Raw genomic sequence first — 25,412 nt, 5'->3', positions numbered from 1 at the left:
CTACCACAGCTTGGGCGTGCATCCGAAACACTCTTCTTCGTAGCAGTACCTGGTAAGAAGAAACCAGCTGTGCCAACCAGAGTCGGGCACCCACTACAGTTTAGAGACACATCAAAGCTCCTCTTCTTTGCAACTGTGCCTGGCAAAACGGGAACTAGGTCTGCCAATCAGGGTCAGGGACCTAGAGACAGAAGAAGCCTGAGAAGGACCAACTAGAGAATGGAGATTTCCCCAGCAATTGTTGAACTGCATTTCAAGCCTGATGAAGGCTGAACAGGGAACCATCCCACCAGCAGTTGATTAACTTTACAAGAAACTGGAGTAAGGCCCGAAAAGGGGGATATTCCTAAACACTTGAGTACTGAAGATTCCAGAACTGTCTTTTTGTCCAAGGGAAAGGAGTCACTCCCTTTGGGCTAGAAAGACCTTTTCATTTAGTTTAAAAGTGTGAGGACAGAGTGAGTATTCTGACATTGGACATTTGCTTTTGGACATTCCGACACGGACACTAGTTATTTTGGTTGATGAGGCTGGGAAACCCCTCTTGGGTAGGGCAAGATCGGGTTTTCTTTTCATGTTCTCACTTAAATCAAAGTTTCTGCTAATCACTGACACCTGCGTATCAGAGTCCTACTTTTGCACCCTAACAGTACATTCCCTCACCCGTGTGATTTTTCAGATGCTGTGCACAGGCTGCAGCTCACATGTTAGTTTCTAAACTGGCACTTTTCTTTCTGTGCATACTTTCCTTTGCATGGATTTCCTTAGAAGTAGTAGGAGGCTATGGGCAATTTGTCAATTTTTATCGTAGGCAAATTAATTTGCAGATTAGGATATCCAAGGTGAGGAAAGGGCTTCAATATTATGAATTGGGAACTTCATGATTTAGTATAGCTGGCCACTTTATTTGGATACCACCTTGGTGCAGTTCTTACTAGCAAATCTTCATGTCTAACGAACCCTTGATAGGCCCTGTTGGCATTTAACCAACATGTTCCCTTGTGTTGAATTTCATACAGCCCATCCTTGTAGCACTGATTTGGTGTCAAGCATCCCTTTTCTTGGTTTTCTACACATGGCACCCATTGACAACTAAAAGGAGGAAGCCAGAGAACCTCAAAGCAATAAGTGGAAAAGCCTATGAAGACACTTAATTTAATCGAGAAAAAAAAGACAAACCCCTTCAGAACACCCATCTCCAAACTGACGCATACCTTCTACACTGTTCAACCCTGACTCTTGTATTAGTGAAGCTCAGGACGAACAAAGGAATATAGTCTTAAGCTGTGGTGGGTAACCTGCAGTCCTCCAAAGGTTATGTCCTACAACTCCCATCATCCTAGTTTAGCATTGTCAATGAGGGAGCAAAACACCAGAAGGGCCACAAAGTGCCCTCAAATGGCCAAACAGTAGGCTACTGTATTGATATTGCTTCTCCATGCTAAGTGGCAGTAGTGTGACATTTCTATCATCACCTTTCTTGCCAATATGTAGCTGACTGAATGATAAATATTCTTCAGACAAGTCTCCATTGATTAGGACTTTTCGAACTAAGTTGCCAATCTCACTGTGAGAGGGCAATTAAGTAGAACGACAGATGTGTCATTGATCAAAGCCCAGACAAAGGCAACTACGACCTACGCAGTTAATAGAACAGTAGCAAAAGGTATATTGGTATCCAGCCGAAGCAGCATGAGAAAAGCTTAGAATGAAAATCCCACCAGAACATGCATTATACGTTACACCTAACAGTATAATATGAAAGGCCAAATTATTGGAAATAAGCTCAGGATAGGATGGACCCAGGGATCTGGTGCACTTTAGATGCACAAGCCAGTAAGAGTTTGAGGAATGAAAGCTTTGTAATGCCAAAAGGAGACAAAGTGGTCTTGGTACTCCAATGTCCATGAAACTGTACAAAAGAAAAGTCAAATTAAAATCATTCTGCTTATTTATAAGCTGTTAGTCTGAATGCCTAAAATTGTATAACTTTTTAGCAGTTTTATAAACTGCCAGAAAAGCTTCTGCTTGGAAAGTAGAAGCAGGTCACATTGGAGCACAAGACATACTCGAGAGCATCAAAAGCCTTTTATATTTGCAAGTGTGGCTACTGCTCTAAAACGGAAATCACTGAACAAAAGATGAGTAAATTCCAAATTTACAAAAGGAATACCTAAAATGATGCATGACTTTCCTACCAGACTACACTTTACCCAGAATGTTCTGCATTATATCTACAAGCCGTTGGCATCAGCACTAAGGGATAATGTAGATGTGCATGGCTTAGATTAGAATAGCTCCAATGTTTAAGTGGAAATATTTGCCGTTTATGGCAAAAATGAATGACTCGTGCATCAATTTTCAAGAATCAACTTCAAACTGCATATTGCAAAAACAAAAGTCGTGGTCTGGAATAGGGAGGATTAGACATTTTACACATTATTGTATTAAAGAATATAGATAAAGCCTGTCTTTCAACTTTGGGGAGAAGGGGCAAATTCCTGCGATTAGGCACAGTACCCATCTGTGCTCTGTAGCTGGATCATGCAGTATAACTTCCAATAGGAGGCACTAAAGGATGTTGGACATCTGAGGGAACTTCAGTCACATGGACCGGTTAAAAAAAACCGCTCCTTGCATGCTGCCGAAGCCACCTGTGCTTGCGGACAAGCAGAAGCTAAAAGGGGTACCATGTTACAGTCACTGGGACCCATGGAATCTGCCCGACATGGGTGGGCCTTGTCTCTCCCTACCAAATTGAACAGGTAGAAGTACATCATGGCCCGTCAACTGAAGGAAAAATCATGCCTCTGCGTCGTTGGAGGCAAGCAGATTGTATAAGGATGGCCCAAACGACTGTCTATATCAGGAGGGAAAGGCCCAGATGCAAACATAGTGGCAGCATCACTGCCATGCCAAGTACTGTTTTCCCTATGTGGGGGTCATGGTATCACAAGTAGGACACTGACACAAAAGATACAATTTTAAAACCTTCATTAACTTCGTGGGTTTTGGAAAACCTCCTACTTTGCCCTATAACTAGGATGGGGGTAGTCTCGACCATCAAATAATAAAGAAAACAGTGTGTCAAATCTAAATGGCATATGCCAACAAAACCCAATGCCTGCCCCATCTCTTGTACAAAAAGTGTGTAATGGGTGTATGTATATAATAGGAAAATCAGTGATCGAGAAAGAAATAATGTGGCTGAATCACCGCTCCTCACCATGTTTAGATGGCATGTAATAAGGCAGTATCTATAGGCAGGATGACACTCTGGCTCAGGCTTTAACACTGAAACAGTTAGGAACGTGGATCAAGGCCTGCCTTGCCTTCCATGTTAAAGGCTCTGGTTCCAGTCTTCCGAGATAAAGCAAAAAGTTCAGACCAGTACCCCCTCTGTCGGGCTCAGATCTTGCACAGTTGAACAACACTCGCCGGGTCTCCCTTTCCCAAGCTTTTTACACTTCTGATCTCCTTCAGTCAGGCTCAGACTGCTTTTCGGATGTTGAAGACACTTTCAAATGTGCGGGCTTCCTTTTCAGACCAGCTCAGGACCACTTACACTCAGAATTAAATGTTAAACTTTTCTTCTCCCCTTCTCTCGGGGTTAACTTCATTCACTTTAACAGTTAATTCCCTTATCGCCTCAAACAATGTACTTTTCACCGAGACCTTTGAGTGGGATACACCTTTTTGCCGGACCGTATCGCTGATTCCACAGCTGGTTTAGTCTTAAAGTTCATTCACAGGTCTGCCTTTCCTTGCGTCTCATCCACACGTGTGCAGCCTTCACTTGCAATATATTGTTGCACGCTTTCTTAGCACACACAGGTCTCTCTGGTCGTATGCCAACTCACCAGGTGCGTGTGGTTCTTTCTAGCTTTTTCGAGTCCAATTCATGAGTCAAGGTTAGTACCACAGGCTTGGCTTCGCCTCCAACTCTGCTGTTCAGCCGGGAGGGTCACTGGACTCCTTAGAACACAATGCAGGCTTCGACATTCGGATCTGGCCTCTTTTCCACGTGTCTTTCGCGGCCTTGTGGATGAAACTACCTCCTGTAGGGGACTCTTGGTGTTTTCCACCCGCTGCTCTGGTCGCTTGGTCCTTCACTCTGCTCCAGTAGGTTGGCCAATTCTGCTTGTACTCGTGTTCCACCTTGCTCAGAGTGTGTCGCTAAGTTCCACCTTTTATCCATGTGAGGCGAGCTAATTGGAATCAGGTGTATGCACTTCAAGTCAAGTACCTGATTTTGCCTGATTATTATTTAATCTAAACAGCCAACCTCCCATGATCAAAGTTAATATCAGATCTTCCACCATTCGTATCCATATGACGCACATTAATCTCCAAATTACTAACCCCTCTATAGCTTCATGTCTTGCAGAAGTAAAGTACTGGATGGAGCAGAATGGATACAAAATTTAAAAAAAAAAAAAAAGAAAAACGGAAATACTGCTCCTTTTCCCAAAAAAGATCCAAAAAGATCCCTCTAAACTCCAATGTTGTTTGATTCTCCCTTGTCCTACGTGAACAAGGTAAAGAATCTTGGTATCATACGGCAAGCAGATTTGGGTTTAATTTCCCATATAACTAGCTAGTCAAACCTGTTTTTTTGCCCGATACGCCTTTCTAAAAGGATTTTACCATTACTGCATGCAAATGAACATGCGGGGTATGGTTGGACCCACATTCATTCGAAATCAGATTCTGCAAAAGGTCTCTTCCTAGGCCTCCACGCAAATCAAATCCACCCTTTTATACACAGCTACAAATTCAGCTATTAAACTCATTTTCAAACTGCCTAAATTTGCCCTAGTCTCCAACTATCGCTGCTCTATACACTGGCTACCTGTACGCGAACGTGTCCAATTAAAGATCTTGTGCACTGACTTTAAAATGCCTTTACGGGCTGTCTCCCACTTACTTGTCCAATTAAAAAAAAAAAAAAAAAAAAAAAAAAAATCGATCAATACTCCGCAGACGATACTTGCTATCTATTGACCAAAACATTTTAGGTTTAACCCCTGCAATATTTTGGTCCAGAGGAGACAGAAAATTCTCGGTTGATGGCCCAACCCTCTGGAATGCTTGCCTATCAGACTTCGCGAAAGTGATACACTCTGCTCTTTCTGTAGAGACTTAAAATAAACTCCCCTCTTTTGATAATTCTTCTACAAGCCACACAATTTTGCCAGGACAGAACACTCTTAACACGAACCGGTATACTGTGCAAATACCATTGTTGATCCACAGACAAAGGGGACAGGGCTGAAGTCACAATACACGTATACTGCTGTATGCAACAACTCCAAGGTTGAAAAGTCACGGTAGATTGGACATGGGCAGCAGACCAACCTGATGGCAGTAATAAGGTTAAAAGAGCCCAGAAAGCAGGAAGTTGTGGGTTGCTCGGAAGACGTTTGAGTAGATGGCAGACTATGAAATCATATGGTCGAAGGACGGTGGTGTGAATTGTGGAGACTATTTATGGAGCAGGTGAGGCATTGGTTAGCGAGTGTGTATGAATGAGTGGCAAGTGTGTTTAGGAGACTAGTGTAGGTGGTGAATGTGAATTGTTCGAGTGAAAGAAAGGTGTATGAGTAGGTGAGTGGGGAGTAGAATTGTGGAGGAGAGAGCAGTAGTGTGGGGAGGGAGCAGTAGTATTTTGACGGCACAAGTAACAAAGGGTGGAGGCAGGAAGTGCGACATTGGAGGTAGAGGAACATGTAAGGAATACATACTTTGGGTGAAGCCAGAGAAAACAGTAGCAAGAAGGGAAGAGCAGGAAGTGAGTGGGAAGTGAGTGGGAGAGGAGTACATGCGCAAGATCGGACGGAGACTCCATTGGCCAGTGTATGTAAGGCACACTTCAATTACCTTGTTTAGATAAATGAACCCTACATAGTGTATGGTCAGTCTAGATAAGGTGGTATGCCTTTAGGTCATCACCTATAGTATAAGTCAGAACCTAAACAGTAGGGGACAATACCTTTTCAGTATATACTAACCAGAGGAGTGTTGGAGGGGGCGGGGGGGGGGGGGGGGTAGAGACAAAACCCTTCAACCGTCTAAGATTGGGAGTATTCATTCAACCATCTGTGACACTCAAAATAGGAAGGGGAAAAGGGGCAGCGCATAGGAGTAGATCTTGGCTTAGTAAGATAACTTCTGTTGTAAAATCTGCATGGAACTGGTTATGCTTAGTCACCAATGTAGATTACCCCTGCTATCTGCGCAGGGAGTATTAATTCTATTAAAGACTAAGGAGGCGAGCATTATGCTTCATCTTCCTTTATTTCTACTCTTCAGCAGTTCAACAAACATATATAAAACCATGAAAAGTACCCAACAAACTTTTGCATTTTTTTTTTTTTAACTACAACCCCCATGAGTCTCTGTAGTCCATGCTCATTCCAACAGTCATGAGCTCCTTCCTGTGCTTAGACTCCTCCTCTGTTTTTACTCGCTCTGATATTCACTCCTGTCCATTAACTGATCCTCGTCAACGGTGCGAAGAACCTTCTGAACTTTAACTCAACTGCCGGTGCACTCCCGACCTCCTGATATTCTTCTCTACGACCCTGTCTTCAGTTATTCTTCTGCTCTTCCCCTATGAAGACACAATAACAAATCTTAGGGTGGTGCGTATGTACTGTCCTCTCACATATAAATTCCTCAACATTTTTACTCAGTACATCAATCGGGCGGGAATTTAATGCTCGCCTCCTTAGTCTTTAATAGAATTAATACTCCCTGCGCAGATAGCAGGGGTAATCTACATTCTATGACAAGACTGGAGGCGAGCATTATGCTTGTTCAAAGCTTCCCCAAGACCGTACCAGCCAAACCCTCTGCTGGCTTAAAGTAAAACTCTTTAAATGTACGATCGCTCGCCCAATCCGCTGCTCTCATTATTTCACTCAAAGGCACTCCTGCTCTCGCGGCTGACGAAGCCATTGCCCCTCTCACTGAATGAGCTCCATACGTGTCCACATTCACCCCTGCTGCGCACATGATCTCTTTGACCCATCTGGCTATGGTAGCTGATGCTCCAGCGTGATAAGGTTTCCTACGCGCTATTAACAATTGAGTAGTGCTAGCTGCTCTATTCTCTGCCGTTCTGACCTCGTATTCTTTAATACATCGAGCTACGCACCCTTTCGAATTGTCCGGAAAATAAGGGTAATGGACTGTGAGGGTGCCTGTCTTAGCCCTCCTGACTATGGAAAAGGTAACTCCATCCGGTCCGAAGACTCGTCTATTAATCTCTAGTGCCTTAACGTCTGACACTCGTTTACATGAGATCAGACACAATAGCATAGCCAATTTACCTGACAGCTGTTTGAGAGAAAGGTATCTATCTGCTGGCCAGTCCGATAGTAATCGTAACACTGTCGCCACGTCCCATGTTGTACTATACTTGGGCCCTGGTGGCGCTCTGAATCTCGCTCCTCTGATGAGCCTCACTACTGCGGGATGTTCCCCTGCCGGTACCCCCTCAATTGACGTATGTCCCGCTGATATAGCCGACCTGTACACTCCTATCGTACGGAAAGCTTTTCCGTTCTGCAATAGATCCGCTAGAAATTTTAGTATTTCCACTACAGGTGCTGAAACGGGATGAACACTTCTGTTCTTGCACCAGCTCGTCCATTTTGCCCAAGCTGCGTCGTAGCTCCTCCTAGTGGAAGGAGCCCAGGATTCAGCGATAAGCTGCGCAGCCTGCTTCGAAATTCCTGGCAGAGCCCAGCGTCTCCTGATATCCTGCACGCGACTAACGGGAGTGTCCCTCTCACTCTCAGAGGATGACACGACCCAACTGGGTCCGTGAGCAGTCGCTCTCCTTCGGGAAGGACTCTGGGAACGTCTGCGGCTAGCTCCATTAACGTTGGGAACCATACTTGAGACTTCCACAAGGGTGCTTCTAATACTAGTTCTGCCCTCTCCCTCCGACACTTCGCTAGAACTCTGCTCAGCATCGCGAAGGGGGGGAAAAGCGTAATGCGGACCCCCTGTCCACTTTTGCAGAAAGGCATCCGTCCCTAGAGCTCCCGGATCCAGCCTCCAGCTGTAATAGAAACTCGTCTGAGCGTTGAGCCGGGAGGCGAAAAGGTCCGTATGCAATGGGCCCCACCTTCTGTCCAGCCTCAGAAACACTGCTGGGTCCAGTCTCCAATCGCTGGAGTCTGTCAGGTAACGAGAGTTCCAATCCGCTACAACATTCAGTGAGCCCGGCAGATACTCTGCAGTCACTGACGTTTCTGACCGAAGGCAAAAGTGCCATAAGTCCTTCGCTAACTCCGCCAGCATCTTGGACCTCGTGCCACCTAAGTGGTTTATGTACCTTACCGCCGAGATGTTGTCCATCTTCAGCAGCACACAAGACTTCACTCTCCCTCTTGTGAAGGCCTTGATCGCGAACGATCCCGCCAGGAGTTCTAGACAGTTTATGTGCAGCTGGAGCTCCTCTTCGCTCCACTTGCCTCCGGTCTGTAGGTTCCCGCATCTGGCTCCCCAGCCCTGCCGGCTGGCGTCTGATTCTATAATCAGATCCGGCTTGTCTCCGAATATGGCACGCCCATTCCAGGCGTCCATATTCTTTAACCACCACTCTAGCTCTGTAATGGAGTCCTGATCTAGGGGTACCTGTTGGTGATACTTCAGACCCTGTTGAAGATGTTTTATCTTCAGCCTCTGTAGTGCTCGGTAGTGTAGAGGCCCAGGGAATATGGCCTGAATGGATGCTGCTAACAGCCCAACTATCCTCGCCAATGTCCTGAGGGATATTAGTCTTCTCTCTAGGCATACTCTGATCTCCCTCTTTATATCTTTCATCTTTCGCGCTGGTAGTTCTAGGGTCGCTTTCTTTGTGTCTAGCACAAACCCTAGGAAGTCTAACCTCTGCGCTGGTATGGTATCTGATTTCTCCATGTTCACTAGAAATCCTAGCGATATCAGAAGGTCTTGTACCCATCTCGTTTGGTATATTAGCACTTCCCGATTTTCTGCTAGCAGCAGAAGGTCATCTAGATAGATGATCAGTCTGACGCCCTTTTCTCTGATTGCCGCTGCTACGGGTTTCATTAGCTTTGTAAATGCCCAGGGAGCCGAAGCCAGCCCGAATGGCATCGTCTTGAATTGCCAGAACTGTTTGTGCCAGCGGAAAGCTAGGTAAGGTCTGTACTCCTCGAGTACCGGAACCGTGAGATACGCATCCTTCAGATCTAAACGCGTCAGCCAGTCTCCTTCCCTTAGGGAGTCTCTGAGCTGATGTATGCCCTCCATCTTGAAGTGGCTGTATACGATCCATCCGTTCAGCTCCTTGAGATTTATAACTGGACGCACCTTTTCTTTCCTGTGCACCAGGAACATATTGCTCACGAATTTGGGCTCCGTCGCGCATCTCTCTATCGCCTGCTTGAGCGCTAGCTGTGTGATCTCGCCGTCTAGCCATGCTTGTTCTGCTTGCGCCAGTCTCTGGCCCTGTGGCCTGTACCGCTGAATTGGGGTTTCTATAAAATCTAGCTGCAGTCCTCTGACGGTCTGCAATATCCAGGAATCGCTTGAAATCATGCGCCAACTTTCTAAAAACATGCGCGTCCTCCCACCTACTGGAGGATACTGAATCGCTCTCACCTGGCGTAAATCCTTGGCCTCGGCCTGATCCCCTGGATCTGCGACCTCTCGGGAATCTTCCTCTGGACGGGAAGAATGTATCCTGGCCCTTGTTCTCCCAGTATTGTGCTCTGGGATTATGGGGTCTTCTCCCTCCTTGGCTGCGACCGGCTGCACGACCCCGACCGCGGCCGGTCCCTCCAAAAACTCTACTCGGAAAAATTTTGCGGATCGATGCTTGGGCTTTCTCCAGGGAGGCGTATGTTCCGACGAACCGGCCCATCTCCTTCCCAAAGGTCTCTCCGAATAGAAGACCTTGGGCCTCTTCTCCCGCTTCATACGATGTTAGATCGCTGAGCTTCGAATCTATCTTGAGTAATAGACCCTTTCTCCTCTCTGAGGCTATGGCGCAATTTGCGTTTCCGAGCAGACAGACCGCTCTCTGCGCCCATCCCGCGAGAGCCTCCGGGTCCACTGCTTCACCAGTGTCCTTGGACCTCTCTGCGAGGTCCATGATCTTTGCCAGTGGCCCTGACAGGTCTAAGATCTTCTCCTGGCAGCTTTTCCAGGACCTATCGATACCCTTGCGGGGATCCTTATTCGTTTTTGACACGAAGGTCAGCATTTTCGGGTCGGGTTCGGGGGCCTCTGCTACTTTGCCCGGGAGATCTGGTCGCGGACACTCTGCACGCAGCCGTTGTCTCACTTCCTTGTCCAATGGCTTGCGCAGTCTAGCCGTCATGTACTGAGCTACTTGGGGGGGATGGCTGCCACTCGGTGGACCTTGGATTCCTAATGCTGTCCGGGTCAAACATATCCTCTTGGGCATCAGTCATGTGTTTCTCTTTTCGAGCTCTCTTGCCCCCACTGGACTTGACCCAGTCCTCCTCGGTCTCCTCGTCTCCTTGTGAGGTCTGATCATCTCCCTGCTCATCTTCCGAGCCTGGGTCATCTCCTGCATTGTCCTCCCCTGGAGAGGGGGTCATGAGGTCTGGCACCGCCTGTCGTCGCAGATATGCTTCTTTCAGCTTCGCGAACGCATCAGGCACCTCTGGGGCCTCATCTTCTGCCCCGGGGGTCGACAGAGGCTTTCCTCTTGAGGGCTAACTTACTCCCCTTGTGTCCCTCTATCAAGGGATCTGTGGGCGTGCGCTTGCGGTCTGTGGTGCGGTCCTCAGGCTGCGAAAGCATAGCTTCCAGCGTCTCCAGCCTTTCTTGAAGGGGCCTAACGCCCTCTGCCACTGCATCAATGAGGGAGCTCCCTAGCACTTGAAGCTGGCAGCGAGGTCATGTGACTGCTCCTCCTCAATCCACTCAAATTCTGACATTTTGAAACAGTGCTGTGTGCCAAATTACCTGGATCAGGTGTCTTAGCACGCCCACTGCTCCCTCCTGATGGTATAGAGACAGTAGGATCACCTACTTGTATTCTCTTATCTTACTTTTTTTTTTTTTTTCAGTGGCTGCACCTTGCTTGTCCACAGCTTAGTGGCTCCTGAGAGTTATTCTCTCCTCAGTTGCGCCGGTCCTCTGCTAGGAGCAGTATCGTTATATATATATTTTTTTTTTATACAAAACACGTGGGCTGCCGTGTGTTGTACTTCTTAGACACGGAGCTTCCGAGCGATCCGATCGCTAAGGCCTGGGCGCTTCCCTGCTCGGGGGAATCTCATCAAAACATGCGGCGTCTTAAACGCTGTGTCGGCGCGTAGTCTGACGCCGTCGCAGATTATACTGCGCGACACGTCCTCGGTAGACTCCTCCCACCCGCGGGTGGGGGCTACCGCTGCGAGAGCCGTCTGGCAGTCTCGTAAGACTCGCGAGCGCCGCTCCTCCCACCCGAGGGTGGGGGCCGCTCGCGAGTGTCCAGCGGCCTCAGCCGCGAAGTTCGCGAGGCCTGACTGAACCCCTGCGGTGCCGGGTATGCGACACGGGGCCGTCAGCCTCGCGAACCGGCTTCTGCCGCCCGTCGCCTAAAATGAATCTCTGTTCCGGCTGCCCGCGTGTACGCGAGCGCACATCGAATTAAACTCGCCTATGCGTGCTGTCAATAAACCATTACATTTCTCCCCTTATATATGCTCTCTTTTTTTTTTTTTTTTTCTATGTATCAAACAACAATCTCCTACACACACCAGCCGTGCCTCAACTTATTTGACCCTAATCTCCCACTCCAACACAGGCAATTTATCCCAGACATACAGAGAGTGGAGAAAAGGTACTTATCTGCTTGAAGAGCAGTAAAAGAAGAGGAGGAGTCTAAGCACAGGAAGGAGCTCATGACTGGTGGAATGAGCATGGACTACAGAGACTCATGGGGGTTGTAGTTAAAAAAAAAAAAAAAAAAAAAGGAAAAGTTTGTTGGGTACTTTTCATGGTTTTATATATGTTTGTTGAACTGCTGAAGAGTAGAAATAAAGGAAGATGAAGCATAATGCTCGCCTCCAGTCATAGAATTAAGTTTGGCGGTAGGCAGAAAGAACACACATTTTCACTTGGCTATCCAGCCTCCCCTCTTCCTGTCCACTTAGCTCTGCGATTAATCCAATGGAGTCATCACAGATCACATGGGAGGAGACAAACCACCAGAGAGCTGTCATGACTTCTTTGGATGAGCCATGGTATCCCCCATCTGCCCATGGGAAAGAGACCCCTGATAACCAATACCCTAATGGCCTATTGCAATGCATCTGTTCTCCCCTTTTAGGGACAATAGAGAAACCTTTTGCAAACACCCTTTAGTCTAAACACTCATCCCTGATCAAAAAAGTAAAAGCGCCAAGAAAACCTTTTTCAGTTCCAATTCCCCTTCATATAGAACTGTTTTTTTTATATGTAACCAAGTACTATGCAACAAGTGACATCATTTCCCACAAACCCCCAAAGTATTGGGACAATAAGGATGAAGGAAATTATGCAGAGCAGAAGGAGCCTCAGCTCAATGAGCGTGTTCCTTGTTTGGGTGTGGCAGAGCCAAGGGGCTTGCCAGCAGAGGGGGCAGTAACGTTGCGCAAGCAAAGCGTGCCATGGTGAAGCCAGGCACCACGAGACACGTTTCCTGGGAGTTCGGCAGCTGGAAGAACCAGCGGTACACTCATCAGGACCTGAAGGCAAGCAGGCGTGCAGGAATTGAGTCGCCGGAGAGACGTCAAGAGCAATCCAGAGTGGAAAGCAGGCGGCAAAGCTACACCGCAAAAGCGCAAATGGGATTGAAGATCTTACACTGAGCTAGTGAGTCAGCCCAAAAAAAGTGAGGATCCCGGGTCATTTCGGTGACCGCACCAAACAGTTTGAAGATTATAAAGCTGCAGACACACAAACATAATATTGGTCACGAGTCAAAAGGGCAGAGTACAAACACGAACCCCAACAATATAGGAGCGCATGGAATGCTGGTATGGGGGAAACTTAAAGTGAACATTGTAACCTACTAGAAATACTGAATCAAGTAAGCGATATGCAATTTTGTATATGGAAATAAGAGGTTCTGGCAGGCGAGTATACCAAGCAATCGCAAACCTATAAAGAAGTCCCGAGAACGGACAGTGTTTGTTGAACAAACAAGGTATTATGTAACTAAAGAAATTACAAGACTAAAAAGCCTTGTACCCAACAGAATTGTTCTGGGCCAATGAAGCCACCAAGAATTGTTAGAACAAGAAACATTGCTATACCATTGAAGAATCCAGGGGAAGGGAGCCACCCCCTGGAACCAAAGTTCTGTTACCTTGTAGAACTTACGTTGGAGCTGTTCTTTTAATTCATGAACACTTCTTGCAAATACCAGGTTAAAAACATTTCCCTTCTCACTTTATTATTTTGGTTGTAGTGTGAGGTTCAGGATATAAGGTTTGAAGACCAGGCCGGTTTTAATTTCTGTCATCCTGACACACACAGATCCTTAGTTTTTGGCTTTACATAGGGAAATTCCTCTGAGCAGGGTCAGAGGCACTTTCCTCTGACCAGTTTATGTTAACCAAAAACAGGACAACTTTGTGTCCAGCTTTCATTTCTGACCCCTCACAGTTCCTACTCAACACAAAACGGTACTAGGCATTGGACAATAATGAGAAAAACAGAAGATTACCTTCCAAGAGTTTTTGACATGATGAATTTCTCTCTAAACTCTTTTGGGTAGCCCGATTGGTCATCTACCATCGGATCCGAGAAGATAAAAACTATGGGCAAGAAAAATACATTATTTCAACTTTATTAATGTATAAATCATGATTTGATGAATCATTTATCAGATTAACAATGTTCGTAACAGTTTAATGAAAGAATTACGCAAAGTTCATTGAAAGGTGCTTTACAGCAGGTACAAAATGGTCTACACCAGGAGTATGTGTAGAACAGTTAAAACTTACTAGGAAACAAGGAAAGGGTAGCAAATGTCCCAGGAGGATAAGAGTTTGAGGGAGAGTGTGAGTATTAGAGGTACAGTAAGAGTAGTGCTAGTAACTGGAAGTAAAGTAAGCAGTGGGAGAAGCGAGTGTAGGAGATAATATCCTTGGGCGTCCCTGGGGGTCTGGCCAGGGGCTAGCGAGAGGTGAGCAGGGCACAATATCCCTGGAAGTCCAGAGAGAAAGGCAGTGGTAAGGTGGGATTGGTAGTAGTAGTAGTAGAATAGACGCAATAGTAGAGGGAGAGTGGTGGGAGTGACAGTGAGTGGGGAATAGAAGTAGCTTTTGTCAGAGGGAGAGTGAAGAAGAGACGCTAACGGAGGTAAACATGGTAGTTGGAGATACAAGCAAAAGTAATACAGGAGTAAGAGAAGCAAGATCTAAGGGTGGATGTGCAAAGGAGGAGTGAGAGATTGGATGACAGTGACATGGTGGGAGAACAGCCTGAGAGACCAGTATAAAAAGGGACAGGTCTGAAAGGGTGTGAAAGGAGTAGGCGTGACTAGGCTAAAGAAGGCACCATTTCTTACCCCCTTACTAACCGGGAATAGGAGAGGGGGAAAGCTGGAAGATCCCTAGGGAGTCAGTTAGCCATCATATTGGGGATATGACCACCAGACCTAGAAAGAGCCGATAGGTGGGTGTTACTATTGGCTAGCACTAACTTCCCTTATAAAGACGCCTAGGCTAGGGAGGAGGGAAAAGCCTGGGGAAAGGTCAGAGAGACAGACGGCCCTAGCGCCAAAACCCCAAGTCAGGAGATCCATAAAGAACTCTCCAATTGACCAAGAAGTCAGACTGTACTGCAAAATAAACACATTTGGACTTTTCAGAGTCAGCATGGTTCTTTGTGGTGGGCCACCCCGTCACAGATGCATGATCCTCTAGCACGATTTCTCAGTCCTTCAGTTTCTGCTCGTCCTTCAGCCGAGGTGTTCTCTCCTACTCAAACTGCTAGACAGATGTCGGTCATCTGCCGGTCAGAAACGTTGTTGTTCCTCTTGCAAACATCGTGTGCTGGATTCTCTTGACCCTTTCGGGTTGATCACATTGGCCACAACTCCAAATTTCTGTGGGACGCCTCCAACCACATAACTGATCAAGGTCCTCCTTATTCACGTTACTTTCGATCAGCTGTCCTCGAAAGGGCAGTGTGGATCCTCTATAGATTGAAGGTTTTCCCTTTATGCTGGTGCCGTAACTGAGATCAACGGGGGGGGGGGGGCATTTCACAACCATGGGTTTTATTTGAGAGGTAGGGAGAAGGAACAAGTTACTTACCTGTAACTGTTGTTCTCCAGCATGGGTCTGGCATGGATTCACATGCACATGAATATTCCCCGTCGTCAGGCTGGGAATCCTCGGTAAAGAAAAAACCAGTATCAGTTTCGTTTCTGATCTGTCTTTCGTAGTAATAACCAATCACTGGTCTCTGCGTCATACTGACCACAGCCAATGACTGCCCTCTACCTAAGCACCGCCTCTGGCAGCCATCTTCAGATTTGGAAGCACGTGAAGTGGCAGTATGACCAAGTGAAGATCCGCAGAGGGGTAGGCGGGAGGGTTCGCATGTGAATCCATGCCAGACCCATGCTGGAGAACAACAGTTACAGGTAAGTAACTTGTTCCTTCTCCAGCATGGGGTCTGGCATGGATTCACATGCTCATGAATAAAGAATACATAGCAGTACACACATGCACAACCACGGGAGGTGGCAAAGGCTCAACATTAAGCATCACATCAACTCAACATTAAGCATCTTACCTCCTCACCAGGCACACCTCAGGCGAACAGGTTGCGCAGCACTGCTTGGCCGACCCTGGACTCCTCCCTGGAATCCGGTCGACGCAGTAGAATTTCGTGAAGGTGTGCGTCGACCTCCACGTAGCAGCCCTGCATATGTCCAGCAGGGGCACACCAGATAGGAACGCCGTGGTAGCTGCGATCGCTCTGGTGGAATGGGCTCTCGGACGGCCAGGCAGCGGTCGGTTTGCCAACCGGTGACAGCACATGATACAGCCGGAGAGCCATCTGGAGATGGAAGCCTTCGAGAGAGCCTTCCCCTGATTGACAGGTCCAAAGTTCACAAAGAGTTGTGACGTCTTCCGAAAACCCTTCGTGCGGTCCACGTAGAACTTCAGCGCTCTAGCTACATCCAGCGAGTGCAAAGTCCTCTCAGCCGGCGATGAAGGCGACGGGAAGAACACAGGTAACACCAAGGGTTCGTTGAGATGGAAGTCCGACGGTACCTTGGGCATGAAGGAGGGGTGCGTCCTGAGCACTACCCACGTGTCGTGGAAAGTCAAGTACGGGGCCTTGCAGGAAAGGGCCTGGATCTCTCCCACTCGTCGTGCGGAGGTGATGGCCACAAGAAAAGCTGTTTTCCACGATAGAAACTTCAACGGGGCCGAGTGCAGAGGCTCGAACGGAGGTCCCATGAGCTTGGTCAGCACCACGTTGAGCTCCCACGCCGGGGCCGGAGCCTTCACCAGCGGGAACGATCTGAACAGTCCCTTCATGAACTCTTTCACCAGACGATGAGACCACAAGGACGTCCGCCCCGTGGTTCTGGTGTATCGGGAGATCGCAGCAAGATGAATCTTGATGGACGCGTGTGCCAGACCAGCTTTGGCCAGCGTCAGCAGGTACGGCAGTACTTGGGGAGCCGTAATCCGTAGAGGGTTAATCTTCTGTGTGTGGCACCAGACAGAGAACCTCTTCCATTTGTGTCCGTAGCATTTAAGAGTCGAGGACGCCCTGGCCTTTGCAAGAACCTCTCTGCAATCGGCCGGTATGTCGTATCCTCCAAACTCTAGCGCTGCAGGAGCCAGGCCTGCAAGTTCAGCGACTTCGGGTCGTGGTGGAGGATGGCGCCTCCTTCCCTGGAGAGTAGATCCGCGTCCGCCGGCAGCTTGATCGGCGGGGACGCTGACAAGTCCAGAAGGTCCGGGAACCATATCTGCCTCGGCCACGCAGGTGCGACGAGGATCATCCTGCACCGTGACCTCTTGAGCTGGTTGACGAGCCGGATTAGCAGAGGCAAGGGAGGGAACGCGTAGAGGAACAGGCCCTCCCAGGGGAACGAGAAAGCATCGCCCATGCTCCTCGTCTGGGGAAACCTGCTGGCGAACCTCCGGCACTTGGTGTTCGTCGCCGTCGCGAACAGGTCGATCTGGGGTGTGCCCCACCGTCGGAAGAGGCGATCCACCAGATCCTGCCGTAGTTCCCACTCGTGGCACGAGCGCAGCTCCCTGCTGAGTGAGTCGGCGATGGTGTTTTTTATCCCTGCCAGATGAAACGGCACCAGAAAAATCCCTTAGGCGACGGCCCAATGTCACAGGTCCTGCGCCTCCTTGGACAGCGCTGGGGACCTGGTTCCGCCCTGTTTCCTGATGTAAAACATGGTGGTGGTGTTGTCGGTGAAGATCCTCACCACCTTGCCCTTGAGGGACGGAAGGAAGGACCTGAGGGCCCAAAACACTGCACGGAGCTCCAGGACCTTGATATGCAGGGACTTCTCCGTCGGGAGCCAGAGTCCCCTTGCGTGCAGATTTTCGGTGTGCGCTCCCCACCCTTCCAGGGAGGCATCCGTGGTCACAGTCTCCTGGTGGGCTGGGGTCTGGAAGTCCATGCCCGCCGTCAGATGCGCGCGGGTGCCCCACCACCGTATCGCTCGTCGGAAACTCTCGTCGAGCTTGATCCTTTCCTCGAAGCTGCCCGTCGTCTGGATCCAGCGCGCATCCAGGAATTCTTGCAACGGGCGCATCCGGAGCCTGCACATGGGAATGAGGTAGATGCAGGAAGACATCATCCCGAGGAGGGACTTGATGGACCTCACCTTGGCCGCGTCGGCCACCAACATCCGTTGCACCTTGCCCAAGATGGTCCTGGTCCTCTCCTCCGACGGGGAGGCCAGAAGGGACACTGTGTCGAGCCTCGCTCCCAGAAACAGTGCGACTTGCGCGGGCACCAGGTGGGATTTGGCGTAGTTCACGGAGAATCCCAGGTCCGTGAGGAGTTGGACGGTCCTTGCCGTGTGGACCACGGCGAGCTCCCTCGTCTTGGCACGGATGAGCCAGTCGTCCAGGTAGGGGTAGACGTGAATCCCCTCGCGGCGCAGCTGCGCCGCCACCGGTGCGAGGCACTTGGTGAATACCCTGGGTGCCGACCGTAGTCCGAAGGGAAGGGCTTTGAACTGGTAATGACGCCCTTGGACCACGAATCTGAGGAATTTTCGGTGCCCCTTTAGGATGGGAATGTGGAAGTAGGCATCCTCCAAATCCAACGACGATAGGAAGTCTCCTTCCTCCAGCTGACCCAGGACGTGCTGGAGGGTGACCATCCGGAACTTCTGCGCCTTGATGAACTTGTTCAGACGTCGCAGGTCTAGGATGGGGCGCCATCCTCCCCGTCTTCTTCTTCACGAGGAAGTATCGCGAGTAGACTCCGGAGCCCCGAAGCCTCTTTGGGACGAGTTCGATGGCGCCCTTTCTGAGCATCGCCTTTACCTCCAGGAGAAGTTGAGGGACGTGAAGTTCTTTCCTGGCCACGGGGGGGACGCGCGGGCACCTTCTTAGAAACTCGAGCGCGTGGCCCCGGGCCAGGGCGTCCAGCACCCAACGGTCGGTGGAGATGGACTCCCACATGCTGACGAAGCCCGCCAGCCGGCCTCCCACCGGGGTGCTTCGGTGGGGGCCCGACCCCACGGCCGGTTCAATCCTGCTTGGACGCGGCCTTGCCGCCTTGACCTCCTTGGCGACGACGGCGGGGTCCGCTAGACTTGCCTCGTCCTCTGTAGGCCTCTTGCGACGACGAGCGGGCCGCTTGACGGTAGGAAGCGAAACCGCCGGCGGAACCTTTGGAGGCGCCCTTGCCTCCGCCGCTCCGAAAGGGCGTTCGTCGTTGCTGCAGGACTCCAAGGGCCCTGGCCGTCTCAGTATCCGCCTTGATGGCCTGAAGGGAATCGTCCACTGTCTTCCCAAACAGGTTGTTCCCGTCGAAGGGCATGTCCAGGACTCTGGTCTGGACGTCCTGCCGAAAGTCCGTAGCTTTGAGCCATCCACGACGTCGAAGGCAAACGCCGTTGCCCAGCTGGCGGAACCCAGTGTCGGCGATGTCCGTCGCCACGGTGATGGCGTGGTCCGACGCCACCTCACCTTCCTGCAGGATCTCAAGGGCCTCCGCCCTCTTGTCGTCCGGCAGAAAATCCAGCAGGGGAGCTATCTTGTACCAGAGCTCCCTGTCGTAGCGGGCCACGATAGCCAAGGCGTTGGCCGCTTTAATCGTCGTCGCTGCCGACGAGATGACTCTACGTCCCATAGCATCCAATTTCTTTCCCTCGCCGTCCGGCGGGGAAGTCGATGTGGAGGCCGCACCCCCCCCCCCGCTTTCTTCCTGGCTGCCGCGGAGACGACGGAGTCCGGGGTAGGCTGCGCCCGGAGGCATAGGGGGGCCGTGTCCGGGACCCGGTACTTTTTCTCGTACCGGTCTCTTCTAGCTGGCGTCGTGGAAGGGTTCTTGAGGAGGGAAAGGCCCTCATCCCAAATGTCGTCCAACAGAGGCACTGCGAGGACCGTCTTCCTCTTGGCCTCACGCCGCTGATAAAGGAAGCCTTCCTTTTTCTTCTCCTCAGGGCAGAGTTGGAAAAGCTCAGACGCCCTGGAGATCATGGAGTGGAAAGATCCGATCTCGTCGGGCGGAGAAGCCCTGGTGGGAGGCGACGACGGAAAATCCTCGTCGTATGCCTCGTCGTCCGTACCCGTCGCTGCCGTGTCAGTCCCCGTATCATCCCCTCGGGTGGACGGGGAGGAGGGCTGGACGGGGCGCGACGGTTGAAAAGGAGGTGGTGGATGGATCCTTCTTTTCTTGGTAGGGGGAACACCAGAAGGTCCCGGTTCTGGATCCCCCGACGGGAGAGGTTCCTCCGTCGGTAACGGTAGCCTCGTCCTTATCTCGGAGCATAAGGACTGTATGGCCAACAAAATGGCCGCCGAGTTGTCTTGCGGCGCTGGCAGAGGGGAATCCGACGGGCGAGCAGGGGCCCCGTCGGTATCCTCGACGATGTCGTCGTCGTCACCTGCGTCGGGGTCCATTCCAACGGGCTGGCCTTCTTCCACGCCTAGGCCGTGGCTTAAGACCTCGATCAGCTCCTCTTCTGAGGTTGAGGCCGAATCTACGACGACGCCCTGCCCCCCCTTCTTCCCCACGGAGGGTTTCACGGGGGTCCTATTGATGGGCACAAAGGAAGACTCCCTCCGAGGAGGCAGGGAGATTCTGGGCCCTGAGGTCGCCACCACTGGTGTAGCCACCACAGGCTGAGCCAGGGCCGCCGCGACCGTTTCGATAGAGGGCTTGGTCGGATGGATCAAGGCCTTCACCACCTTAGGTGCGCTCACCGCCTTATCCTTGAGGGAGGGGGCACTGCCACGCTCCTCCTCTGCCTTAGAGCTCGACCGGGGCCTCTCCAGGAGCTTCGCCGGGTGCTCGGCCTTCCTCTTACCCGACCCAGAGCGTTGGCTCGTGGTTGATGGTGCCGGGGAGGGTGCGCCCTGCCTGGCGCCCGTAGAGCCCGACCGTTCGGCGCTCCCGGTGCCAGCGGACTCGCGGTGCTTGGCCTTATGTTGGGCCCCCGTCGCCGGGGCGCCCTCAAAGGTCTTAGAAGACCGCTCGGATTTCTTCTTCTTCTCGCCAGACGGGCTCTTACCCTCCAGCCAGTTGGCGAGACGTTGATGGCGGTCCTTCATGGTCCGTTCCGACATGTTGCTGCAAAACGCACAGTCCTTCTCCACGTGCGTCTTGTCCTCATGAAGGCAGTAAAGGCAGAAAGAGTGTTCGTCCTCCTTGAAGACGTTCTGCAGCTGGCATCCAGGGCAGACCCTGAACAGCTTTCCGGGCGTCGAGCTTCCCTTCTCCTGGGCCATCTCCGAGACCGGGCCCGAGAAGCTTCTGGAGTCCTCCGAAGCGTAGCTCGACGAAATCTTCACCCTTGAGGGGCACAGATGAATCCGACACGGGTCCCCGTTGATCGGATGTAGGATCGGTGGAGCTTGAGGCTCTTTTGACCGAAAGAATCGAAGTTTTTTTGTGAAAAAGCGCGAAAAAAAGCACTAACGCTCGAGAGCAATAGCACGAGGATCCCAACACATGAACGTGCGGTAAAAATCTGAAGATGGCTGCCAGAGGCGGTGCTTAGGTAGAGGGCAGTCATTGGCTGTGGTCAGTATGACGCAGAGACCAGTGATTGGTTATTACTACGAAAGACAGATCAGAAACGAAACTGATACTGGTTTTTTCTTTACCGAGGATTCCCAGCCTGACGACGGGGAATATTCATGAGCATGTGAATCCATGCCAGACCCCATGCTGGAGAATACCATTGAATAACATCTTGAATGAAAGATGGAGACCAAGGACTATGGAGAGGCAGCAGTAACATTTCCCCCCGAGACTGGAAGAGGCATAACATTTTAGAATGAAAGCAGAGACCTAGAAGTAGAAGGGCATATAAGTCATTGTTTCAAATCAGTAGTAGTCCTGGAGCCTCAGACTCCTTGCATACAGGTGTTGTACCTCATTTGGAAATGTGGAAGGTTCCACGTGTTTGTGTTATCAGGTAATAATGTTCCCATACATAATGTTGCCGGGAAAAGCCATTTGCAACATTATATATGGTGACATTATGCATGTGTACCGGTTACAGGGATGTACCCTGCTCCCATTGTAAAACAAATTTGGGGGTTGCGGGGTGTCCCCTGCATGTTCAATGTAATAATGTCTCTGCAAAAACTTTTGTCAGGTGACATTTTTGCAGGGACATTATTGTATGGAACCGCGTTTGTTTCTTGGTAGGATTGACAGGGTAGGAGATTGCAGGCAGCATACTTTTGTCAACATTTCGTCATCTGCAGTCTGATGGTGTGTGTAACAAAGCACACAAGTGAATAGGTTCAAGAACACTATTGCTCATACACGTGAAATACCACAATTTTTTGTGTAAACTCTGCCGTTTCTTCAATGAGACAATACTCAGAGGTTATATCATAGAGAAAAAAATCTCTCAGACACAATTATTTTATATATTGGAACTGTGTGAGTGGTGTACATAAAAGCACAATTCCAGGGAGAAAACAGACATCAAAATGGTTTCTTGGACCACAACAGAACAAACAAGAATATGTTTTCAACACACTGTATCAAGGCGTTTTTCAGGCAAAAATAAAGACAGTGTGTGTATAACAAACCCAATCTGTGTGGGGGTTTGTCAAAAATGCACAATTCAATGGTGTGAAGTTACAAAACAAGGTTCTTAAAACAACATAAAACATTTGCAAGGACCCAAAAGAGAAATTTGCATGTGTGGACAGCAATATATGTGCTGTAGTTTCAGGGAAATAGTGCGTCTACACCAGGTGTTTCGGCCATTTGGAGTTGAGCTAGATGAGCCTCATCATTCATATGGCCATCATCAGGACGGGTTCTGGGTGAAATGACGTCTGTGCTGCAGGGGAGGGAGACCACAATCAGAGGGGTGTATGAGCAAAATAATTTAAAAAGAATAAATCACAGGTATTGTGTAATAAATGTGATTAGAAAACACACAGCTTACCTACGCGGTAAATTCACAGGCACTGTATAAGAGATCCGCTAGCCGCGTTGGCTGGTCTCTAGGTAATCCTGTTATACAAAACAGAACAAGTACTATTGGTGGGGAGTTGAAAAACCCTCCAGTGTCATGTACATAATAGTTATAAAAGTACATGCTTTGTTGTATGTAAATGAGTCTTACCTCTCACCGGCAAAATCCAGGTAAGAAGGTCAAGGAGGGCTCTCTCAAAAAACAACAATCTGCCGTTGGGTGCACGGCTAAAAGATAAATATAAAGTAACAATGAGAGTCCAGAACTACAGGATCCTCGTTTTAGTCTAAGCTGGGGACCGTAGAAGTAGAATTACCTTGGATCGTGTATCAGGCAGAACTGGTAGTCTGCAGGAAAAAGACAGCGGACAGCGTCTCCTCAAGCTGCTGAGTCACTGGGGAGAGCCGGCAGCAAAGTGTTAGTAACGCTGTTGCCAGGACAGAGAGGCTGTTTTAATTGGCAGCCATCTTAGAGTCAGGCTAGGATCGAGTGCCCCCAGGAATTGGTGTATAGCACTTGATCCAGATTAGTAGGATTGCACTAAAACAAATACTAGTGTGCCTAATGTTCAAGTGATTATGAAAAAGCAATTTAGGGGCCATTTTCAATCTAAAGGTTGCCATGGCAACTATCGACCACAAATAAATTCAAGAACGGGTGGAAGGGGGTCAATGCATTGCGGCAGTCGTGCATGTCATGAACACATAGTATACATAGTATGCTGAAATAAGAAGTGCTTACAAATGCATAGAAAAATGAATGCATGCTTCATATGGTCCTCAAAAAACACACAACAAACACCAGGCTATACTTGTTGGTGCAGTGCATATATCATATAGTGAGAGAAAACCATATTTTATGCCAATACAGACAGTTACTCACACCAATGGAGCAGGGTGAATTAATGCTCTGAAACAAGTACAAACAACATTGCACTGGGGAAAAAAACCAACACATGAATCAGTGGTTACAGAAAGGATTTCCATTCTACTGAAACATTTAAACCAGCATGTACGGTGTTCAGTCTGTGTACCCACCGCTGTTCTAACTGGGTGAGTGGTTTATTCAAACCCCCACCCCCCCTTTGGCTGGTTTAACTATTTGGAGGACAAACGACCTTAAATCCGTGTCCCTGTGGTTCTTAGCAGTGAAATGATCTAAGGGCTTGTCTGCTACCTTATTTCTGATGCAGGAACGGTGCTCCGAGATCCTCATTTTAATTGCACGTATGGTCTTGCCTACATACAGGAGCTTGCATGGGCATTGTATTATGTATATGACACCACCCTTGGTATTACAGTTGGTGAAATCATTGTCCATTGTACTTTGTCATGTTCAAAGGATTTCTTTTGCAGAGTCAGTGGGCAGGCCACGCAATTTTTTTTTAAAGCGAAACAAGGCACAGTTTGCAAAGTTCCGGGATGGGTTACCAAGTGCCAGTTCTTCTTTTCTGGATTAGGACACTTAGGGGCCCAAAAGTGGTAACGCACACGAGTCTTCCCAAATCTTTCTTTGGTTTGTTACCCAGACAGATCTCTCTCGGAGTGTATCTTGCTCTTTTCTTGGCCTGACTAACAGCTTTTCTTGGGTAGCCTCTTTCAGCAAGTCATTGGGTCAATCCTGCCGCATGGAGATGGAACTTCTCCAAGTCAGAACAGTTTCTACGAATGCGCAAAAACTGTCCATACGGTAGATTGTACTTGAGGCCCATCGGGTGATAGCTTGTGAAATGCAATAGGGTGTTGCGGTCTGTTGGTTTTCGAAAAAGCTCAGTTTTTAGTCAGTCTCTCGTCTTGTAGATATGGAGATCAAGGAAATCTATTTGATGGTGGTCCCAATGTATCGTGAACTTAATGTGGGTGTTTCTCAAATTGATCCACGTATGAAAATCTTGTAGTTCCAAAGCTCATCTAGCTCAACTCCAAATGGCCGAAACACCTGGTGTAGACGCACTATTTCCCTGCAACTACAGCACATATATTGCTGTCCACACATGCAAATTTCTCTTTTGTGCCCTGGCAAATGTTTTATGTTGTTTTAAGAACCTTGTTTTGTAACTTCACACGATTGAATTGTGCATTTTTGACAAACCCCCACACAGATTGGGTTTGTTATACACACACACTGTCTTTATTTTTGCCTCAAAAACGCCTTGATACAGTGTGTTGAAAACATATTCTTGTTTGTTCTGTTGTGGTCCAAGAAACCATTTTGATGTCTGTTTTCTCCCCGGAATTGTGCTTTTATGTATACCACTCCAATATATAAAATAATTGTGTCTGAGAGATTTTTTTCTCTACGATATAACCTCTATGAGTATTGTCTCATTGAAGAAACGGCAGAGTTTACACAAAAAATTGTGGGTTTTCACGTGTATGAGCAATAGTGTTCTTGAACCTATTCACTTGTGTGCTTTGTTCTTCAGTTAACCCTCCTGGGTAGAATAGGTTCCATACCAGGAGCCCAGGCCAATTGTTTGATTCTGATGGTGTGTGTGACATTTCTAGATCTTAGGGCAACATGTTGGAAACATTTCTATGTATGTAATAATGACAATTCCAAAAGTTACAAAGCTTTACACTGTATTGTTTTAGGTCAGAGTGGCCGATTACTTGGGTCACGGTTTGACTGATAGAAACCCATCAAGTCAACTCTTGCCGGGTTTCTTTATCAAGAAAGCCTCCAACTTTGTGGCATCTTCCTCTTGAGCCATTATAGCAATCCAAGCTGCATTTGAGCTATTCAATGCATCAGA

General features: G+C 48.9%; 1 protein-coding gene across 2 annotated transcripts in view; it reads right to left on the bottom strand.

Moving 5' to 3' along the window:
• CHEK2 (checkpoint kinase 2) overlaps window positions 1-25,412 on the bottom strand; it is an 816,762-nt gene that overhangs the window by 574,216 nt on the left and 217,134 nt on the right. For both annotated transcript variants that reach the window (XM_069619359.1, XM_069619360.1), the window contains one exon: window positions 13,706-13,796. In XM_069619359.1, the coding sequence (XP_069475460.1) occupies window positions 13,706-13,796 (91 nt within the window). The remainder of the gene's footprint in view (window positions 1-13,705; window positions 13,797-25,412) is intronic.

This window comes from Ambystoma mexicanum, chromosome 10, assembly GCF_040938575.1.
Source record: "Ambystoma mexicanum isolate Mex_15411 chromosome 10, UKY_AmexF1_1, whole genome shotgun sequence".
NCBI classification, from domain to species: domain Eukaryota; kingdom Metazoa; phylum Chordata; class Amphibia; order Caudata; family Ambystomatidae; genus Ambystoma; species Ambystoma mexicanum.
The sequence above is the reverse complement of the archived record's forward strand: the minus strand, read 5'-3'. Positions and strand labels throughout refer to the sequence as shown.